The sequence below is a fragment of the Ranitomeya variabilis genome, chromosome 4 (assembly GCF_051348905.1).
Source record: "Ranitomeya variabilis isolate aRanVar5 chromosome 4, aRanVar5.hap1, whole genome shotgun sequence".
NCBI classification, from domain to species: Eukaryota; Metazoa; Chordata; class Amphibia; order Anura; family Dendrobatidae; genus Ranitomeya; species Ranitomeya variabilis.
Genome location: NC_135235.1, coordinates 28,380,416 through 28,400,145, shown reverse-complemented (window position 1 = coordinate 28,400,145; position 19,730 = coordinate 28,380,416). Strand labels below are relative to the sequence as shown.

General features: G+C 43.2%; 1 protein-coding gene across 2 annotated transcripts in view; it reads left to right on the top strand.

Annotated features, from left to right (window-relative positions):
* Positions 1 to 19,730, top strand: part of LOC143768352 (C-type lectin domain family 2 member A-like) — a 51,534-nt gene that overhangs the window by 7,668 nt on the left and 24,136 nt on the right. The window contains exons 3-6 of one of the 2 annotated variants that reach the window (XM_077257037.1): positions 4,376 to 4,435; positions 6,684 to 6,746; positions 7,263 to 7,432; positions 17,676 to 17,785. In XM_077257037.1, the coding sequence (XP_077113152.1) occupies positions 4,376 to 4,435; positions 6,684 to 6,746; positions 7,263 to 7,432; positions 17,676 to 17,785 (403 nt within the window). Of the gene's footprint in view, positions 1 to 4,372; positions 4,436 to 6,683; positions 6,747 to 7,262; positions 7,433 to 17,675; positions 17,786 to 19,730 lie in introns of both variants that reach the window. The other variant, XM_077257036.1, reaches the window with a different exon arrangement.

The following is a 19,730-nucleotide window of genomic DNA, read 5'->3' as shown; positions in this document are numbered from 1 at the left end:
GTCGCTTGTCTGTTCATGTGAGACGAAATAAAATGAAGAAAAAAAGTTATGACTCTTTGATCTTGGCCAGTAAGGAGGGAGGGGAGAGGAGAAGGGGAAAAATGGAGGAGAGGGAGGGTAGGGAGAAAATCGCACAAATTGTTCTGGCTTGTAAGGCACAAATAATCCCTAATGCGTAGGCGTTAGGCTGTGGAGACATTAGATCTGCTGCTTATCCTGAGAGCCAGAAATATACAAGAATCAGTTACCGCCCGTTACTGCCCCCTGCTGGTCTGTGGTGCAGGAATCCTTCATGATTCTCATGTACAGTAATTATAGTAACTTGTTTGCTGTGTTCTAAGAGGAATCAGGAAAGGGAGAACTAAGTGAGATCCTACAGATACATCATCTAATAATTCAGTATCAGATTCCTAAAAGAATAAATAATTCCCCTCATAATCCCAATATATAAAATCTTCCATGTCATAAGAGTTACCCTCCGCTGTATCAATGTCATCAGACAGGAATTGTCACGGCTTTTCCTGTAAAAATAGTTGCTATTTTGCTTTTCTGCGGGGAATTCCTGTTTTATAGCTCATGTTACAGTTTGTTTTGGAAATGTCTACCTCTATCCCAGTCATCTGAAAGGAGCGTACAGAAAATTACGTGCTGTAAATATCTCCATACTAAAAAAATTGAGATGATTTTTAGTTGCAGAAATTTCTGACGCAAATCAGCTGTGTGTAAATGCAGCCATCAGTGTTAACAGGATAATAATAGAAACATTTGCTGTGCACACTTATCCCCAGAGCTAGAGTTACATGCTGAACAATAACCAGTGACTGTGAAAAATGAGCAATCGGCTCACCTGTCCAGGTACATGGCAAAATATTCCAGTAAGGCTATGTTTCCATGGTCCGGATATGCAGCGCTTTTGATGGAGCGGATCCCTGCTCTGTCCAAAGCACTGCCGGCTTTTGTACGCGCGGTGATTCCGCATGTGTTCATTGAACCATGCGGAATCACCGCATCCTATACATAGAACTGTGTAATTTATCTTGCGGAGACTGGTCGGTCTAGTAAGACTCACCGCATGTGCGTAAACGCAGGTTTGCCAACTGCACATTTGAATGCACAGTGGATATTGGATTTCATAAAATCACATCCACTATGCTGTAACATCTGGCCACTGCGGATTGGACACCGCGGCTGTATGTCCAATCCACAGCAAATACGCCACATGGAAACATACCCTAATATAAACAGTCTAAACGATAGCCAACAGCAGGGTCGGAATGGCCTGGCAGGGTATCGGGTAAATCCCTGGTGGGCCCTTGTCTCTGGGGGCAGGAGAGGAGAAGAAAAAGAAAGAAAAAAAGTCTGCAGTTTTTAGGGGCATGGGCTCTTTAAAAGCGCAGATAGAGAAAGTGCAGGGGTGCGGAGACGTAGCATTCATTACCTGAACCGCGGCGTCACACGTCCTGATAGTAGCTGTCAAGTGTGCTCCCGTCATCACCAGCGTATAACATCAATGTCATGCACCGCATGCGAGGGGTGCACATCATCCGCCGGCCTCTGCTAGGGGTGCCAGGACTGTAATTATGGCCCACTGCAATGTTAGCTGCTGGAGCACACCTTAGCCACCAGACACATGAATAAAATGTCCCTTTGTCAGTGTACCTCTCTCTCCATTCTCCCAACCATCAGGGTCACTTCTGGTCTGTTGCAGGCTCACTCCCGACGATTGCACGCAAATAGAGACAGAGTCCAGTTCCAACTTTAAATGAGTAACTTTACTGATTTCTTTTCTCAGCACGTCCATATCAATTGCAGCATCGACATAGAGTTTCACACAGTTCTCATCCTTCACTTTCCCTGTGCTCTCCCTCATGTCCTTCAGCATCTTCCCGGGTCGTACAGTCTGGTCCAGTACCGCAGCGTCCTCCCTGTCCAGCTTCACTACTTTTAGGAATTGTCCTGTCCATTTCGTACCAGACATAAGGGCATCTGCACATGTAGTAAGCTGCTACATAATAGAGCCACCTGCCTTCCTGTGCTGCTGCAAATTCCGGCCTAACGGCCTTGGACGACTGGGTTTCTAGCTTTAACGTTATGGAGCTGACCACCCTGTCTGGGCTCTATGGCCCTACTGACCTGTCTGGGCTCCCTGGCCTACTGAACTAAAGTGCAGGGAACTTGCAGGCTTACCCACAGTTGGCCCCTCTTAAGTTAACTGTTGCCTATCCTAATCTAAGTGTGCTAAGATGCCACCCTCTAGTGGGCTAACTACATTACTATCCTTTCCCTGAACAGTAATATACATATAGCAGCATTAGGTACATAACATTATTTTAGAAAGTAAGACATTCAGAACCAGGATGTGTTAGGGCATTAAACTGTTTCTGAGACCCCTTACAAGCCCACATCTTTCCCGGCACATATCAGCTGTTTTGAACAGCTGACATGTGCCTGGAATAGCCGTGGGGGGAATCGTGATCCACCCGCTGCTATTAACCTGCTAAATGCTGCTGTCAAACGCTGACAGCAGCATTTAACAAGGGCTTCCAGCAATTGTGCCAGAAATACGCACATCGATGACCCCCGTCACGTGATTGTGGGTAACCGGTGTGTTAGCATGACAGCCAGAGGTCTCCTGGATACCTCTATGGTTGTCAGTGCTGACTTGCTGTGATTGCCACCTGTGGTTGTCGCTCATAGCAAGTGAGTAAATCTGTTAGGCCAGTCTCACACGTCCAGAAAATTCCGGTACCGTAAAAATCAGTACCGGAGTTATCCGTGTCCGAGTGGCACATCAGTGTGGCACACGTGCGGCAGCCGTGTGCTGACTGGGTACCATACGGACCGTGCAGGAGACAGCACTAGAGTTAAGCGCTGTCCCCTGCTTTGGGTGCTGAAGTCGCCATTCATTTCTTCTCTCCAGCAGCGTTCGCTGGAGAGAAGGAGTGAAAACTTTTTTTTGTTAAAATAATGTTCCCGGTAACCAACCCCCTCCCACCCCCTGTGCGCCCGCCCACTGGAAAGAAAATACTCACCCAGCTCCCTCGATGCGTCCTCTCAGCGTCGCAGCTCGTCCTATATGAGCGGTCACGTGGTGCCGCTCATTACAGTGATGAATATGCGGCTCCACCCCTATGGGATACTATATATATATACTATATATAGGCCCATTATACTGCATGGAGGGCTGTGTGGGGGGTCAAAGTTGTTGCTCATACTGTGTTGGGGTCACCATACTTTGCCTTGGAAGTTGAGGTGGGGTACAGCAAGGTCATCATACTGTGCATGTGGAGATTATGGTGGAGGAATTCACCATGGGGGTATCATATTGTGTTTGGGGGCACTTTTGTTGGCATCATACTTTATGGGGACAATGAAAGAGGAATTTATGACTTCTGCAGGAGGAACATTACTATGTAAAGGCTGGATCTGCTCTTCTGTGAACCCGACAATTATTAAATTTCTTTTTTGGTGGGGGGATCAGAACTTCTGCTATGGGGCCCCATGATTTCTATGTACACCCCTGGGTATAGGATGTGGGTTGGGTCGTGCTTCCAGGGAATGGAGATACCCAGTGACTCGCATATTGAGCACTTACGGCCTAGTAGGTAATATCGGTGACCCCCACTAGGGCCAGTGTAACGATCAGGGGTATTTATAGAGACTACAACGAGGACAGGCCTAGTACTGAGAATGACACCCGTGAAGTTGAGAAGTAAAGGCATTAAGAGTCATTTAACTGCTTGGTAACTAGTGCGAGAAAGAGACAGTAAGCTACATTACTTCATAAACCGTACCCTCCCTACAATAAAAACCAACCACACAGACTCCTGTTTATAAAAGGGCAACCACCCAGACTAAATTCATCACCATAAATATAGATAATAATCCCCCTTCCTGCAGTCATGTGTCCCCGTCACTTAGTACTTTGGGGGTCTAATGCTTATGCTGCAGGTCAGAGAATAGACGCTAGAAATAATATGGCTGCAGTACCAAGAAAGACCACTAGATGCTGGAACAGAAGACAAAAATATCAGAGAATTAAGAAAACATTGCGCAATATCTTCCATTTCAGGATTTCTCCCAGATGAGACTTTTTGAAATCTTTTAACTTATAGTTGTAGGAGAAGCATTTATTATCCTGCAGTGTCAGGAGCAACCGGCATTATCAACTAATGTGTCCAAAGTAGGAAGATCGGCCATCATTAGTAATAGGAGAGATTATCTGCACCCAGCACATCGCCCCTGACATGTCGTCTTCTCAGTGAGGTCTGGAGATGCTGCTCCGCAGGTGTCGGGTTCTTACATTGTGTCATTGTCTTCTCTTCTCTTATTGATCCACAAGTAACAATCCGTCTCCTCATTGTGTTTCCAGCAGAGTCTCTTCTGATATTGGTGATAATCCTACTTATGATGGCTCTCATCAATGTCTGGACTCGTAAGTATCAATATTTAATATCCTAAAGCTAAAATAATGTAACTATTTGGGGTCTTCACAAGGGTTGAGCGAAACGGATCGGTCATTTTCATAAGTCGCCGACTTTTGGCAAAGTCGGGTTTCATGAAACCCGACCCGATCCCAGTGTGGGGTTGGCCATGCGGTATGCAACTTTCGCGCCAAAGTCGCGTTTCAATGACACTAAAAGCGCCATTTCTCAGCCAATGAAGGAGGACGCAGAGTGTGGGCAGCGTGATGACATAGATCTCAGTCCCCACCATCTTAGAGAAGGGCATTGCAGTGATTGGCATGCTTTCTGCGGCGTCACAGGGGCGTTCCCGCCGACTGCCATCTTACTGCTGCCGATCATAGCATAGGGAGAGGTTGCTGCCGCTTCGTCAGAAGCAGGGATAGCGTTAGGCAGGGTAAATTAACCCCCAAACCGCTTGTGCTGTAGCGATTTCCACTGTCCAACACCACCTTTTCTTTGCAGGGACAGTGGAGGCTAGATTTCAGTGCAACAGCTCTGTAGCTTATAACGCTCCCTGATAGCTGCATTGCTGTGTGTACGCCGCTGTGCAAACCAACTGCTTTTTTAAAAGCACAAATCCTGTTGCTCCTTCCTTTCTGCACAGCTATCTTGTTTGTTTGTCCTCATTTTTTGTGTGCAGCAGTCCTTTTTATTGCTGCCTGCCATACTTTTCAGAGATTATTGTAGGGAGATAGTAATTGTAGTACAGTCCCTTTTTTTTTTTTTTAATATCTTCCAGCCACTTTCAGTCCCTGAAACTGTGTAGTGTAAAACAGTGGGGCTGTATTTTTCTGCACTGTCCCACACCTGAAAAGGGAGATTAATATTGCCAATCAGTGCATCTGTGCGAGTGCTGTCTGGGGTATCTGTCAGTCATTTTGTGCCACAGAAACTATACTGTGATACAGTGGGCCTGATTTTTCCCTGCATTCTCCCACACATAAAGAGGGAGATTTATATTGCCACTGAGTGCATCTGCATCAGTCCGGCTAGTGCCATATCTGCCAGCCACTTTCTGCCAATCAAACTGTGTAGTGTAATACAGTGCGCCTGATTTTTTCCTGCATTCTCCCACAAAATGTCCTCATCCTTTTCAAATTGAAGATGAGGTGTGTAACATGAGGTTCTGGAGCAGCTGAGGTGTGTAACATGAGGTTCTGCAGCAGCTGAGGTGTGTAACATGAGGTTCTGCAGCAGCTGAGGTGTGTAATATGCCATGAGGTTCTGCAGCAGCTGAGGTGTGTAATATGAGGTTCTGCAGTAGCTGAGGTGTGTAATATGAGGTTCTGCAGCAGCTGAGGTGTGTAACATGAGGTTCTGCAGCAGCTGAGGTGTGTAATATGCCATGAGGTTCTGCAGCAGCTGAGGTGTGTAATATGCAGTTCTGCAGCAGCTGAGGTGTGTAATATGAGGTTCTGCAGTAGCTGAGGTGTGTAATATGAGGTTCTGCAGCAGCTCAGGTGTGTAATATGAGGTTCTGATGAGGTGTGTAACATGAGGTTCTTCAGCAGATGAGGTGTGGAGCATGATGTTCTGCAGCAGCTGAGGTGTGTAATATGAGGTTCTGATGAGGTGTGTAACATGAGGTTCTTCAGCAGATGAGGTGTGGAGCATGATGTTCTGCAGCAGCTGAGGTGTGTAATATGAGGTTCTGATGAGGTGTGTAATATGAGGTTTTGCAGCAAATGAGGTGTGTAACATGAAGTTCTGCAGCAGCTGAGGTGTGTAATATGAGGTTCTGCAGCAGATGAGGTGTGTAATATGAGGTTCTGGAGCAGATGAGGTGTGTAATATGAGGTTCTGCAACAGCTAAGGTGTGTAATATGAGGCTCTGGAGCAGATGAGGTGTGAGACATGAGGTTCTGCAGGAGCTGAGGTGTGTAATATGAGGTTCTGGAGCAGATGAGGTGTGTAATGTGAGGTTCTGCAGGCGCTGAGGTGTGTAATATGAGGTTCTGGAGCAGATGAGGTGTGTAACATGAGGTTCTGCAGCAGCTGAGTTGTGTAACATGAGGTTCTGCAGCAGCTGAAATGTGTGACATGAGGTTCTGCAGCAGATGAGGTGTGTAGAGTGTTCTGGAGAAGCAGAGGCCAGAACTATAGAGCATTACTGGTCAGATGATGGTAGAGTTTCTTCATTGATTCAATGTATATAAATACTGTATATTGAGTAGAACGTCATGCATGTAACTAACGATCCAATACATTTCTGTGTAGGTCCCACATCCTGTCACCTGTATTATGAGGTCGGTGAGGACAGTATCATTACCCGTGCACCAGGTGAGTAGATATCTCGGGATCTCCCACGTTCTCTCTTACATCGGCCGTCTCTGTGCTATACTGCAGATTTCCGGGGTCCTCAGAGGTTACACTGTAATCACAAACACAGGGAATAATCCAGATCTGTAAGTTATCAGAGGTGGAAATATCCCGCACCCCGATATCCACCATATAATACCCTGATAACAGCTCGTCTGATCATTGTATCCTCATCTACAGATACGAGATCTGTGCGGTGTAATATCAGGATTGTGTTATCTGTCATCTCACAGGGGATATTTTATGTATGTAATTTTGTATTCATCTAATTTTCTGTTGACCAAAATCTGCAAGAATATAAAGTGATCTGCAGAAAACCGGAAATGTCAGCAGATCGAGTGATCTCCGGAGACCCCAGAGATCTCCAGTGCGAAATGCGTAATTATCATTGTATAATGGACGATATGAAGCTCGAAATCTTTTATTCCAAATATAAATTCGTGCATTGATACAAATCATGATGTGTTCATTGTACAGAAATACCTGAAATCAAGAGCGAGAAATCTGCTCCATGTGATGATGATTGGATCTGGTACCGGGGAAAGTGTTATTACTTCTCTACACAAAGTGACACCTGGAGAAACAGCGACAAATTCTGTAACTCACATAATTCATCACTGGCGATTGTAGAAAGTAAAGAGGAACTGGTGAGAAACCGATAATGTACAGAAGAGGCTGTAATATCCACACAGGATTATCTATATATATAATTGTCTAAGGGGTACTTCTGTCTTTCTGTCTGTCAGTCAGCAACTTCCGTCACGGAAATCCCGCGTCGCTGATTGGTCTCACCAGCTGCCTGTCATGGCTGCCGCGACCAATCAGCGACGGCCACAGCCCGATTAGTCCCTCCCTACTCCCCGCAGTCAGTGCCCGGCGCCTGCTCCATACTCCCCTCACCGCTCACACAGGGTTAATCCCAGCGGTAACGTACCACGCTATGCCGCGGGTAACGTTACCGCTGCTATCAACCCTATGTGTCCCCAACTTTTTACTATTGATGCTGCCTATGCGGCATCCATAGTAAAAAAATCTAATGTTAAAAATAATAATAAAAAAATAAAACCTGCTATACTCACCCTCCGTAGTGCGACGATGCGCTCGCGCCTTCCGTCAGCTTCCGGTCCCAGAGATGCATTGCGAAATTACACAGAAGACTTAGCGGTCTCGTGAGACCGCTAAGTCTTCTGGGCAATTTCGCAATGCACACTGGGAACGGAAGATGGCGGCAGCCGCGCGTACATCGTCAGAGCGCCGTTGGATCCCAGGGGGTGAGTATGTAACTATTTTTTATTTTAATTCTTTTTTTTTTTTACAGGGACATGGTGCCCACACTGCTAAATACTGCGTGGGCTGCGTTATATACTACATGGCTGCTATATACTACGTGGGCAGTACTATATACTACATGGCTGCTATATACTATGTTGGCAGTACTATATACTACATGGCTGCTATATACTACGTTGGCAGTACTATATACTACATGGCTGCTATATACTACGTGGGCAGTACTATATACTACATGGCTGCTATATACTACGTGGGCAGTACTATATACTACATGGCTGCTATATACTACGTGGGCAGTACTATATACCACATGGCTGCTATATACTACGTGGGCAGTACTATATACTACATGGCTGCTATATACTATGTTGGCAGTACTATATACTACATGGCTGCTATATACTACGTTGGCAGTACTATATACTACATGGCTGCTATATACTACGTGGGCAGTACTATATACTACATGGCTGCTATATACTACGTGGGCAGTACTATATACTACATGGCTGCTATATACTACGTGGGCAGTACTATATACTACATGGCTGCTATAAACTACGTGGGCAGTACTATATACTACATGGCTGCTATATACTACTTGGGCAGTGTTAGATACTACATGGCTGCTATATACTACGTGGGCAGTACTATATACTACATGGCTGCTATATACTACATGGGCAGTACTATATGCTACATGGCTGCTATATACTACGTGGGCAGTACTATATACTACATGGCTGCTATATACTACGTGTACAGTACTATATACAGTACTACATGGCTGCTATATACTACGTGGGCAGTACTATATACTACATGGCTGCTATATACTACGTGGGCAGTACTATTACTACATAGCTGCTATATACTACGTGGGCAGCACTATATACTACATGGCTGCTATATACTACGTGGGCAGTACTATATACTACATGGCTGCTATATACTACGTGGGCAGTTTTAGATACTACATGGCTGCTATATATTACGTGGGCAGTACTATATACTACATGGCTGCTATATACTACGTGGGCAGTACTATATACTACATGGCTGCTATATACTACGTGGGCAGTACTATATACTACATGGCTGCTATATACTACGTGGGCAGTACTATATACTACATGGCTGCTATATACTACATGGCTGCTATATACCACGTGGGCAGTACTATATACTACATGGCTGCTACATACTATATGGGCAGTGTTAGATACTTCATGGCTGCTATATACTACGTGGGCAGTACTATATACTACATAGCTGCTATATACTACGTGGGCAGTACTATATACTACATGGCTACTATATACTACGTGGGCAGTACTATATACTACATGGCTGCTATATACTACGTGGGCAGTACTATATACTACATGGCTGCTATATACTACGTGGGCAGTACTATATACAGTACTACATGGCTGCTATATACTATGTGGGCAGTACTATATACTACATGGCTGCTATATACCACGTGGGCAGTACTATATACTACATGACTGTATATACTACGTGGGCAGTGTTAGATACTACATGGCTACTATATACTACGTGGGCAGTACTATATACTCACAAGCGCAAGAAAGACAAACAGTATCAGATCCGCACTGAATGAGCTGTCATAAAACAATCCAGCTGCGAGGCTAATAGCTTCTTCAAAAGTCAGACGGAGTCAGCTACTATTGAAGTGGGGGCGGTGCTCTGCAGCTAGAGTCAATGATTCACATGAAATCAGAAGATGCGCCTGTGCGTGAAACGGCCGTCGTCCGTCTTGTCTCTGCACACTCCCTCACTGCTCCCTCCTCATGCCATAGCCTGTATTGTGCCGTGTTTAACATGGAATGCCACGCTTAATAAAGAATGAACTACAGTGGAAGGAACCGGGTGAGTGCCGCATTCTTTCTTTATCTTCATTTTCAAGTACTATATACTGCATGGCTACTATATACTACGTTGGCAGTACTATATACTACATGGCTGCTATATACTACGTGGGCAGTACTATATACTACATGGCTGCTATATACTTCGTGGGCAGTACTATATACTACATGGCTGCTATATACTACGTGGGCAGTGTTAGATACTACATGGATGCTATATACTACGTGGACAGTACTATATACAGTACTACATGGCTGCTATATACTACGTGGGCAGTACTATATACCACATGGCTACTATATACTACGTGGGCAGTACTATATACTACATGGCTGCTATATACTACGTTGGCAGTACTATATACTACATGGCTGCTGTATACTACGTGGGCAGTACTATATGCTACATGGCTGCTATATACTACATGGCTGCTATATACCACGTGGGCAGTACTATATACTACATGGCTGCTATATACTACATGGGCAGTGTTAGATACTACATGGCTGCTATATACTACGTGGACAGTACTATATACAGTACTACATGGCTGCTATATACTACGTGGGCAGTACTATATTCTACATGGCTGCTATATACTACGTGGGCAGTACTATATACTACATGGCTGCTATATACTACGTGGGCAATATTAGATGCTACATGGCTGCTATATACTACGTGAGCAGTACTATATACTACATGGCTGCTATATACTACGTGTACAGTACTATATACAGTACTACATGGCTGCTGTATACTACATGGGCAGTACTATATACTACATGGCTACTATATACTACATGGGCAGTGCTATATACTTCATGGCTGCTATATACTACGTGGGCAGTACTATATACTACATGGCTGCTATATACTACATGGGCAGTGTTAGATACTACATGGCTGCTATATACTACGTGAACAGTACTATATACAGTACTACATGGCTGCTATATACTACGTGGGCAGTACTATATTCTACATGGCTGCTATATACTACGTGGGCAGTACTATATACTACATGGCTGCTATATACTACGTGGGCAATATTAGATGCTACATGGCTGCTATATACTACGTGAGCAGTACTATATACTACATGGCTGCTATATACTACGTGTACAGTACTATATACAGTACTACATGGCTGCTGTATACTACATGGGCAGTACTATATACTACATGGCTACTATATACTACATGGGCAGTGCTATATACTTCATGGCTGCTATATACTACGTGGGCAGTACTATGTACTACATGGCTGCTATATACTATGTGGGCAGTGTTAGATACTACATGGCTGCTATATACTACGTGGACAGTACTATAAACAGTACTACATGGCTGCTATATACTACGTGGGCAGTACTATATACTGCATGGCTGCTATATACTACGTGGGCAGTACTATATACTACATGGCTGCTATATACTACATGGGCAGTACTATATACTACATGGCTGCTATATACTACGTGGGCAGTACTATATACTACATGGCTGCTATATACTACGTGGGCAGTGTTAGATACTACATGGATGCTATATACTACGTGGACAGTACTATATACAGTACTACATGGCTGCTATATACTACGTGGGCAGTACTATATACCACATGGCTACTATATACTACGTGGGCAGTACTATATACTACATGGCTGCTATATACTATGTGGGCAGTACTATATACTACATGGCTGCTGTATACTACGTGGGCAGTACTATATGCTACATGGCTGATATATACTACATGGCTGCTATATACCACGTGGGCAGTACTATATACTACATGGCTGCTATATACTACATGGGCAGTGTTAGATACTACATGGCTGCTATATACTACGTGGGCAGTACTATGTACTACATGGGTGCTATATACTACATGGGCAGTACTATATACTACATGGGCAGTGTTAGATACTACATGGCTGCTATATACTACATGGACAGTACTATATACAGTACTACATGGCTGCTATATACTACGTGGGCAGTACTATATACTACATGGCTGCTATATACTACATGGCTGCTATATACTACGTGGGCAGTACTATATACTACATGGCTGCTATATACTACGTGTACAGTACTATATACAGTACTACATGGCTGCTGTATACTACGTGGGCAGTACTATATACTACATGGCTACTATATACTACATGGGCAGTGCTATATACTTCATGGCTGCTATATACTACGTGGGCAGTACTATGTACTACATGGCTGCTATATACTACGTGGGCAGTGTTAGATACTACATGGATGCTATATACTACGTGGACAGTACTATATACAGTACTACATGGCTGCTATATACTACGTGGGCAGTACTATATACCACATGGCTACTATATACTACGTGGACAGTACTATATACTACATGGCTGCTATATACTATGTGGGCAGTACTATATACTACATGGCTGCTGTATACTACGTGGGCAGTACTATATGCTACATGGCTGCTATATACTACATGGCTGCTATATACCACGTGGGCAGTACTATATACTACATGGCTGCTATATACTACATGGGCAGTGTTAGATACTACATGGCTGCTATATACTACGTGGGCAGTACTATGTACTACATGGGTGCTATATACTACATGGGCAGTACTATATACTACATGGGCAGTGTTAGATACTACATGGCTGCTATATACTACATGGACAGTACTATATACAGTACTACATGGCTGCTATATACTACGTGGGCAGTACTATATACTACATGGCTGCTATATACTACATGGCTGCTATATACTACGTGGGCAGTACTATATACTACATGGCTGCTATATACTACGTGTACAGTACTATATACAGTACTACATGGCTGCTGTATACTACGTGGGCAGTACTATATACTACATGGCTACTATATACTACATGGGCAGTGCTATATACTTCATGGCTGCTATATACTACGTGGGCAGTACTATGTACTACATGGCTGCTATATACTACGTGGGCAGTGTTAGATACTACATGGCTGCTATATACTACGTGGACAGTACTATATACAGTACTACATGGCTGCTATATACTACGTGGGCAGTACTATATACTGCATGGCTGCTATATACTACGTGGGCAGTACTATATACTACATGGCTGCTATATACTACATGGGCAGTACTATATACTACATGGCTGCTATATACTACGTGGGCAGTGTTAGATACTACATCGCTGCTATATACTATGTGGGCAGTACTATATGCTACATGGCTGCTATATACTACGTGGGCAGTACTATATACTACATGGCTGCTATATACTACGTGGGCAGTACTATATACTACATGGCTGTTATATACTACGTGGGCAGTACTATATACTACATGGCTGCTATATACTACATGGCTGCTATATACCACGTGGGCAGTTCTATATACTACATGGCTGCTATATACTACGTGGGCAGTGTTAGATACTACATGGCTGCTATATACTACGTGGGCAGTACTATATACTACATGGCTGCTATATACTACATGGGCAGTACTATATACTACATGGCTGCTATATACTACATGGGCAGTGTTAGATACTACATGGCTGCTATATACTACGTGGGCAGTACTATGTACTACATGGGTGCTATATACTACATGGGCAGTACTATATACTACATGGGCAGTGTTAGATACTACATGGCTGCTATATACTACATGGACAGTACTATATACAGTACTACATGGCTGCTATATACTACGTGGGCAGTACTATATACTACATGGCTGCTATATACTACATGGCTGCTATATACTACGTGGGCAGTACTATATACTACATGGCTGCTATATACTACGTGTACAGTACTATATACAGTACTACATGGCTGCTGTATACTACGTGGGCAGTACTATATACTACATGGCTACTATATACTACATGGGCAGTGCTATATACTTCATGGCTGCTATATACTACGTGGGCAGTACTATGTACTACATGGCTGCTATATACTACGTGGGCAGTGTTAGATACTACATGGCTGCTATATACTACGTGGACAGTACTATATACAGTACTACATGGCTGCTATATACTACGTGGGCAGTACTATATACTGCATGGCTGCTATATACTACGTGGGCAGTACTATATACTACATGGCTGCTATATACTACATGGGCAGTACTATATACTACATGGCTGCTATATACTACGTGGGCAGTGTTAGATACTACATCGCTGCTATATACTATGTGGGCAGTACTATATGCTACATGGCTGCTATATACTACGTGGGCAGTACTATATACTACATGGCTGCTATATACTACGTGGGCAGTACTATATACTACATGGCTGTTATATACTACGTGGGCAGTACTATATACTACATGGCTGCTATATACTACATGGCTGCTATATACCACGTGGGCAGTTCTATATACTACATGGCTGCTATATACTACGTGGGCAGTACTATATACTACATGGCTGCTATATACTACATGGGCAGTACTATATACTACATGGCTGCTATATACTACGTGGGCAGTGTTAGATACTACATGGCTGCTATATACTACGTGGCCAGTACTATATACTACATGGCTGCTATATACTACGTGGGCAGTACTATATACTACATGGCTGCTATATACTACGTGGGCAGTACTATATACTACATGGCTGCGATATACTACGTGGGCAGTGTTAGATACTACATGGCTGCTGTATACTATGTGGGCAGTACTATATACTACATGGCTGCTATATACTACGTGGACAGTACTATATACAGTACTACATGGCTGCTATATACTACGTGCGCAGTACTATATACTACATGGCTGCTGTATACTATGTGGGCAGTGTTAGATACTACATGGCTGCTATATACTATGTGGACAGTACTATATACAGTACTACATTGCTGCTATATACTGCGTGGGCAGTACTATATACTACATGGCTGCTATATACTATGTGGGCAGTACTATATACTACATGGCTGCTATATACTATGTGGGCAGTACTATATACTACATGGCTGCTTTATACTACGTGGGCAGTGTTAGATACTACATGGATGCTATATACTACGTGGACAGTACTATATACAGTACTACATGGCTGCTATATACTACGTGGGCAGTACTATATACCACATGGCTACTATATACTACGTGGGCAGTACTATATACTGAAGTAAGAAAAAACAAAGTCCAGCTCACCATATCGACATTCCCGGAGGCTCGGAGCACGGAACCGCTGTGTCAGGGCGTAGGCAAACATAAAAGGAAAAGAATCCAGCTCAACGATGCAGTGAAAGATCCGTAGCTTTATTTCACTTCAAAATAGCGTGTGAGGACAAAACATCAGCACATTAAAACCAAGATCAACGCGTTTCCGGTGACTGAGCACCCTTAATCATGATTAAGGGTGCTCAGTCACCGGAAACGCGTTGATCTTGGTTTTAATGTGCTGATGTTTTGTCCTCACACGCTATTTTGTAGTACTATATACTACATGGCTGCTATATACTACGTTGGCAGTACTATATACTACATGGCTGCTATATACTACGTGGGCAGTACTATATACTACATGGCTGCTGTATACTACGTGGGCAGTACTATGTACTACATGGCTGCTATATACTACATGGGCAGTACTATATACTACATGGGCAGTGTTAGATACTACATGGCTGCTATATACTACGTGGACAGTACTATATACTACATGGCTGCTATATACTACGTGGGCAGTACTATACACTACATGGCTGCTGTATACTACGTGGGCAATGTTAGATACTACATGGCTGCTATATACTACGTGGGCAGTACTATATACTACATGGCTGCTATATACTATGTGGACAGTACTATATACAGTACTACATGGCTGCTGTATACTACGTGGGCAGTACTATATACTACATGGCTACTATATACTACGTGGGCAGTACTATATACTTCATGGCTGCTATATACTACGTGGGCAGTACTATATACTACATGGCTGCTATATACTACGTGGGCAGTACTATATACTGCATGGCTGCTTTATACTACGTGGGCAGTACTATATACTACATGGCTGCTATATACTACATGGGCAGTACTATATACTACATGGCTGCTATATACTACGTGGGCAGTGTTAGATACTACATCGCTGCTATATACTATGTGGGCAGTACTATATTCTACATGGCTGCTATATACTATGTGGACAGTACTATATACTACATGGCTACTATATACTACGTGGGCAGTACTATATACTACATGGCTGCTATATACTACGTGGGCAGTACTATATACTACATGGCTGCTATATACTACGTGGGCAGTACTATATACTACATGGCTGTTATATACTACGTGGGCAGTACTATATACTACATGGCTGCTATATACTACATGGCTGCTATATACTACGTGGGCAGTGTTAGATACTACATGGCTGCTATATACTACGTGGGCAGTACTATATACTACATGGCTGTTATATACTACATGGGCAGTACTATATACTACATGGCTGCTATATACTACGTGGGCAGTGTTAGATACTACATGGCTGCTGTATACTACGTGGGCAGTACTATATACTACATGGCTGCTATATACTATGTGGGCAGTGTTAGATACTACATGGCTGCTATATACTACGTGGACAGTTCTATATACAGTACTACATGGCTGCTATATACTATGTGGGCAGTACTATATACTACATGGCTGCTATATACTACGTGGGCAGTACTATATACTACATGGCTGCTATATACTACGTGGGCAGTGTTAGATACTACATGGCTGCTATATACTACGTGGACAGTACTATATACAGTACTACATGGCTGCTGTATACTACGTGCGCAGTACTATATACTACATGGCTGCTATATACTACGTGGACAGTACTATATACAGTAATACATGGCTGCTATATACTACGTGCGCAGTACTATATACTACATGGCTGCTATATACTACGTGGGCAGTACTATATGCTACATGGCTGCTATATACTACGTGGGCAGTACAATATACTACATGGCTGCTATGTACTACGTGGGCTGTGTTAGATATTGCATGGGCTGCGTTATATACTACATGGCTGCTATATTCTACATGGCCAGTGTTACATACTATGTGGCCTGTGTTTTGTACTGTGTGGGCTGTGCTATATATTGTGTGGCCTGTGTTATATACTATGTCGCCTGTGTTATATACTACGTGGCTGCTATATACTGCGTGGCCTGTGTTATATAGTACGTGAGCTGTGTTATATACGGTTTGGGCTGTGTTATATATTGCGTGGCCTGTATTAACGCATCGGGTTTTCTACAATATGTATGTATGTATATAGCAGCCACATACTATATAGCAAAGGCCACGTAGTATTTGTCTGCTATATACTACATGGCTCCTATATACTACGTGGCCTGTGCTATATACTATGTGGCTGCTATATACATACATATTCTAGAATACCCGATGCATTAGAATTGGGCCACCATCTAGTATAATAATAACTGTATTATAATAATAATAATAATAATATATCCCCACATGATTATATAGAACAACTGTTATATTCAGACAGGATTATATATCATAACTATATGATAAATATAATAATATCCACCAGGATTATATAATATCTGTATAATAATAATAACAATATATGTATATTATTTCAGGATTTTATGTTCCAGTATAAGGGTACAGACAATCACTGGATCGGTATGAGACGTACAGACGATAATACGGCCTGGACCTGGACTGATGGAACATTATATAATGAAAGCTTGTAAGTGCTCACATGACAGATAATGATAGCGTACAATATGTAGCTGGACTATTACTTGTCTATCAGTTCTCAGAGCGTTAAAGTGCAACTCTGCTTTTAGCAAACTATTGACATGCCATGGAAAACCTTAGAGTTGGAGGACTCTCAGCTCACAGACCCCAATCAAAGTCCTCCTTCACAGGTCTGTGTTTCTGGTACATCTGGAATTTGTTTTTTTCATGGATACTCATTATAACCTATGGAGCCGCTCATATGTCTGTGTTTTTCATCTGGAAGCCTGGATGACAAGGGCCAATACAAGGCTATGGATGAGTGAAAAACACGTACAGCACATGGATGGCATCAGTGTACAGTCTGTGTGCCATCCGTCTGTGTAGACAAATAAGACCAGAAAAGGATATGCACACTAATGGGATCAACCTAAATATTAAATTTTATTATTATAACTATACAAAAAGGCAAGGTAAGTAACACAAAAACATTTAAAAGCCAAAAGGGCTAAGTAGCCCAAACATGGTCACCCCAAATGGACAGAAAAACACATTCATGGTAGTGCATACATATAGAAAAAATACACGGTATCTAGAGGTCAGATACAGACAAATAAATATACATGTCATTGACTAGATATCAAAACACTATTCAATATGCTGCCAGCTGACCCAATATATACCATTGATAGTTTGACGCCCGGGAGACCGAGGTACCCAGCACCATATCAATGAGGTCCGTCTCTTGAGGGGGATGTCACTAGTGGCTTGACCCGGTGCTGTGGCCTCAGGCGATGCACGATGTAAGGGATATCATGAAGGAACAGACACTTACTTGATCAGCAGCAGGTCCTCTCAGCTGTGATGACCCCGATCCTGGATCGATGGCTATTGTCCAAATGAAAGACTGAGGCGCTGAAACGTTTAACCAGTTTACTTCAACAAAAAAGGAATTTGCAACCAATACTGTCACCGGAGTTTGTTTAAGAACTCTAAACTGCTTTGACCCTGTCAGGATTTCCACCTCTTATTATGCGCAGTTTCTGTATGGCCCTGCTGCTGTATGTGAACTGGCTGCCGACCCAATCTGTCTCTTCTGTGCTCTGGTTCGACGGACAACCCGAGTCCTCTTTTGTCGGCTTACCCCCTCTGGGAGTACCGCTGAACTCTGTGTCTGTTGCTGCGCCTTACCCTGGTGAAGCTGATATCACCTCACTTCCTTCCGGTTGCTGTATTATATATAATGAATATAGCCACGGATCCGGTATCCGTCTCTGCGCCTATTCTGGGTAGAAATTATTGCTACCCGGTTCTCACAATGTCCTTTTTCTCTATTCCTCTTTTCCTACTATGGGTATTACGGGCCTATAATCCGTCATAGGGCTGTTAGGAGTTCAGTTATACGACCTCTCACTTTCAGCTCCTCAACCCAACTGCCAGTCCTTTTCTCAGACCAGAATAGATCAAGGGGAGTCTCTGGAGCTCCCCCTTCTGGCCGGAGATGGTAGTGCAGTCTTGCTATTTTAGTATTTGTATTTAGTGTCAATAACTATTTTTGTGGCAAATACCCCTAGGGGCGCCACATTAGTATCACACAGGTTTTAGTGCAAGGACATGGGAAATACAACAATAAGTATCCTATTCAGGTAAAGTATAACACCCATGCATCCTGCCAACCCTATATTGTATAAAATTACAATGCACTACCAAAAACGCCGCCTGGTGCCTGATAACATAAGTCCTACTGACCCCAGCCGCCATACAAATAATGTCCAACCTAGACAGTGTCCTGGCTAATACCACCAACTCCCTACAAACGGCCGGCGTACAAAGTCCATAATGATGGTCAGATTGCAAGTGCAATCACGCATTACCAGGTGTTGTCCGTGGGGGAACCATAGCCCCACGCGTATCGACGCTGCTAGTGTGTCTTCCTCAGGGAAACCTCTTCCTGT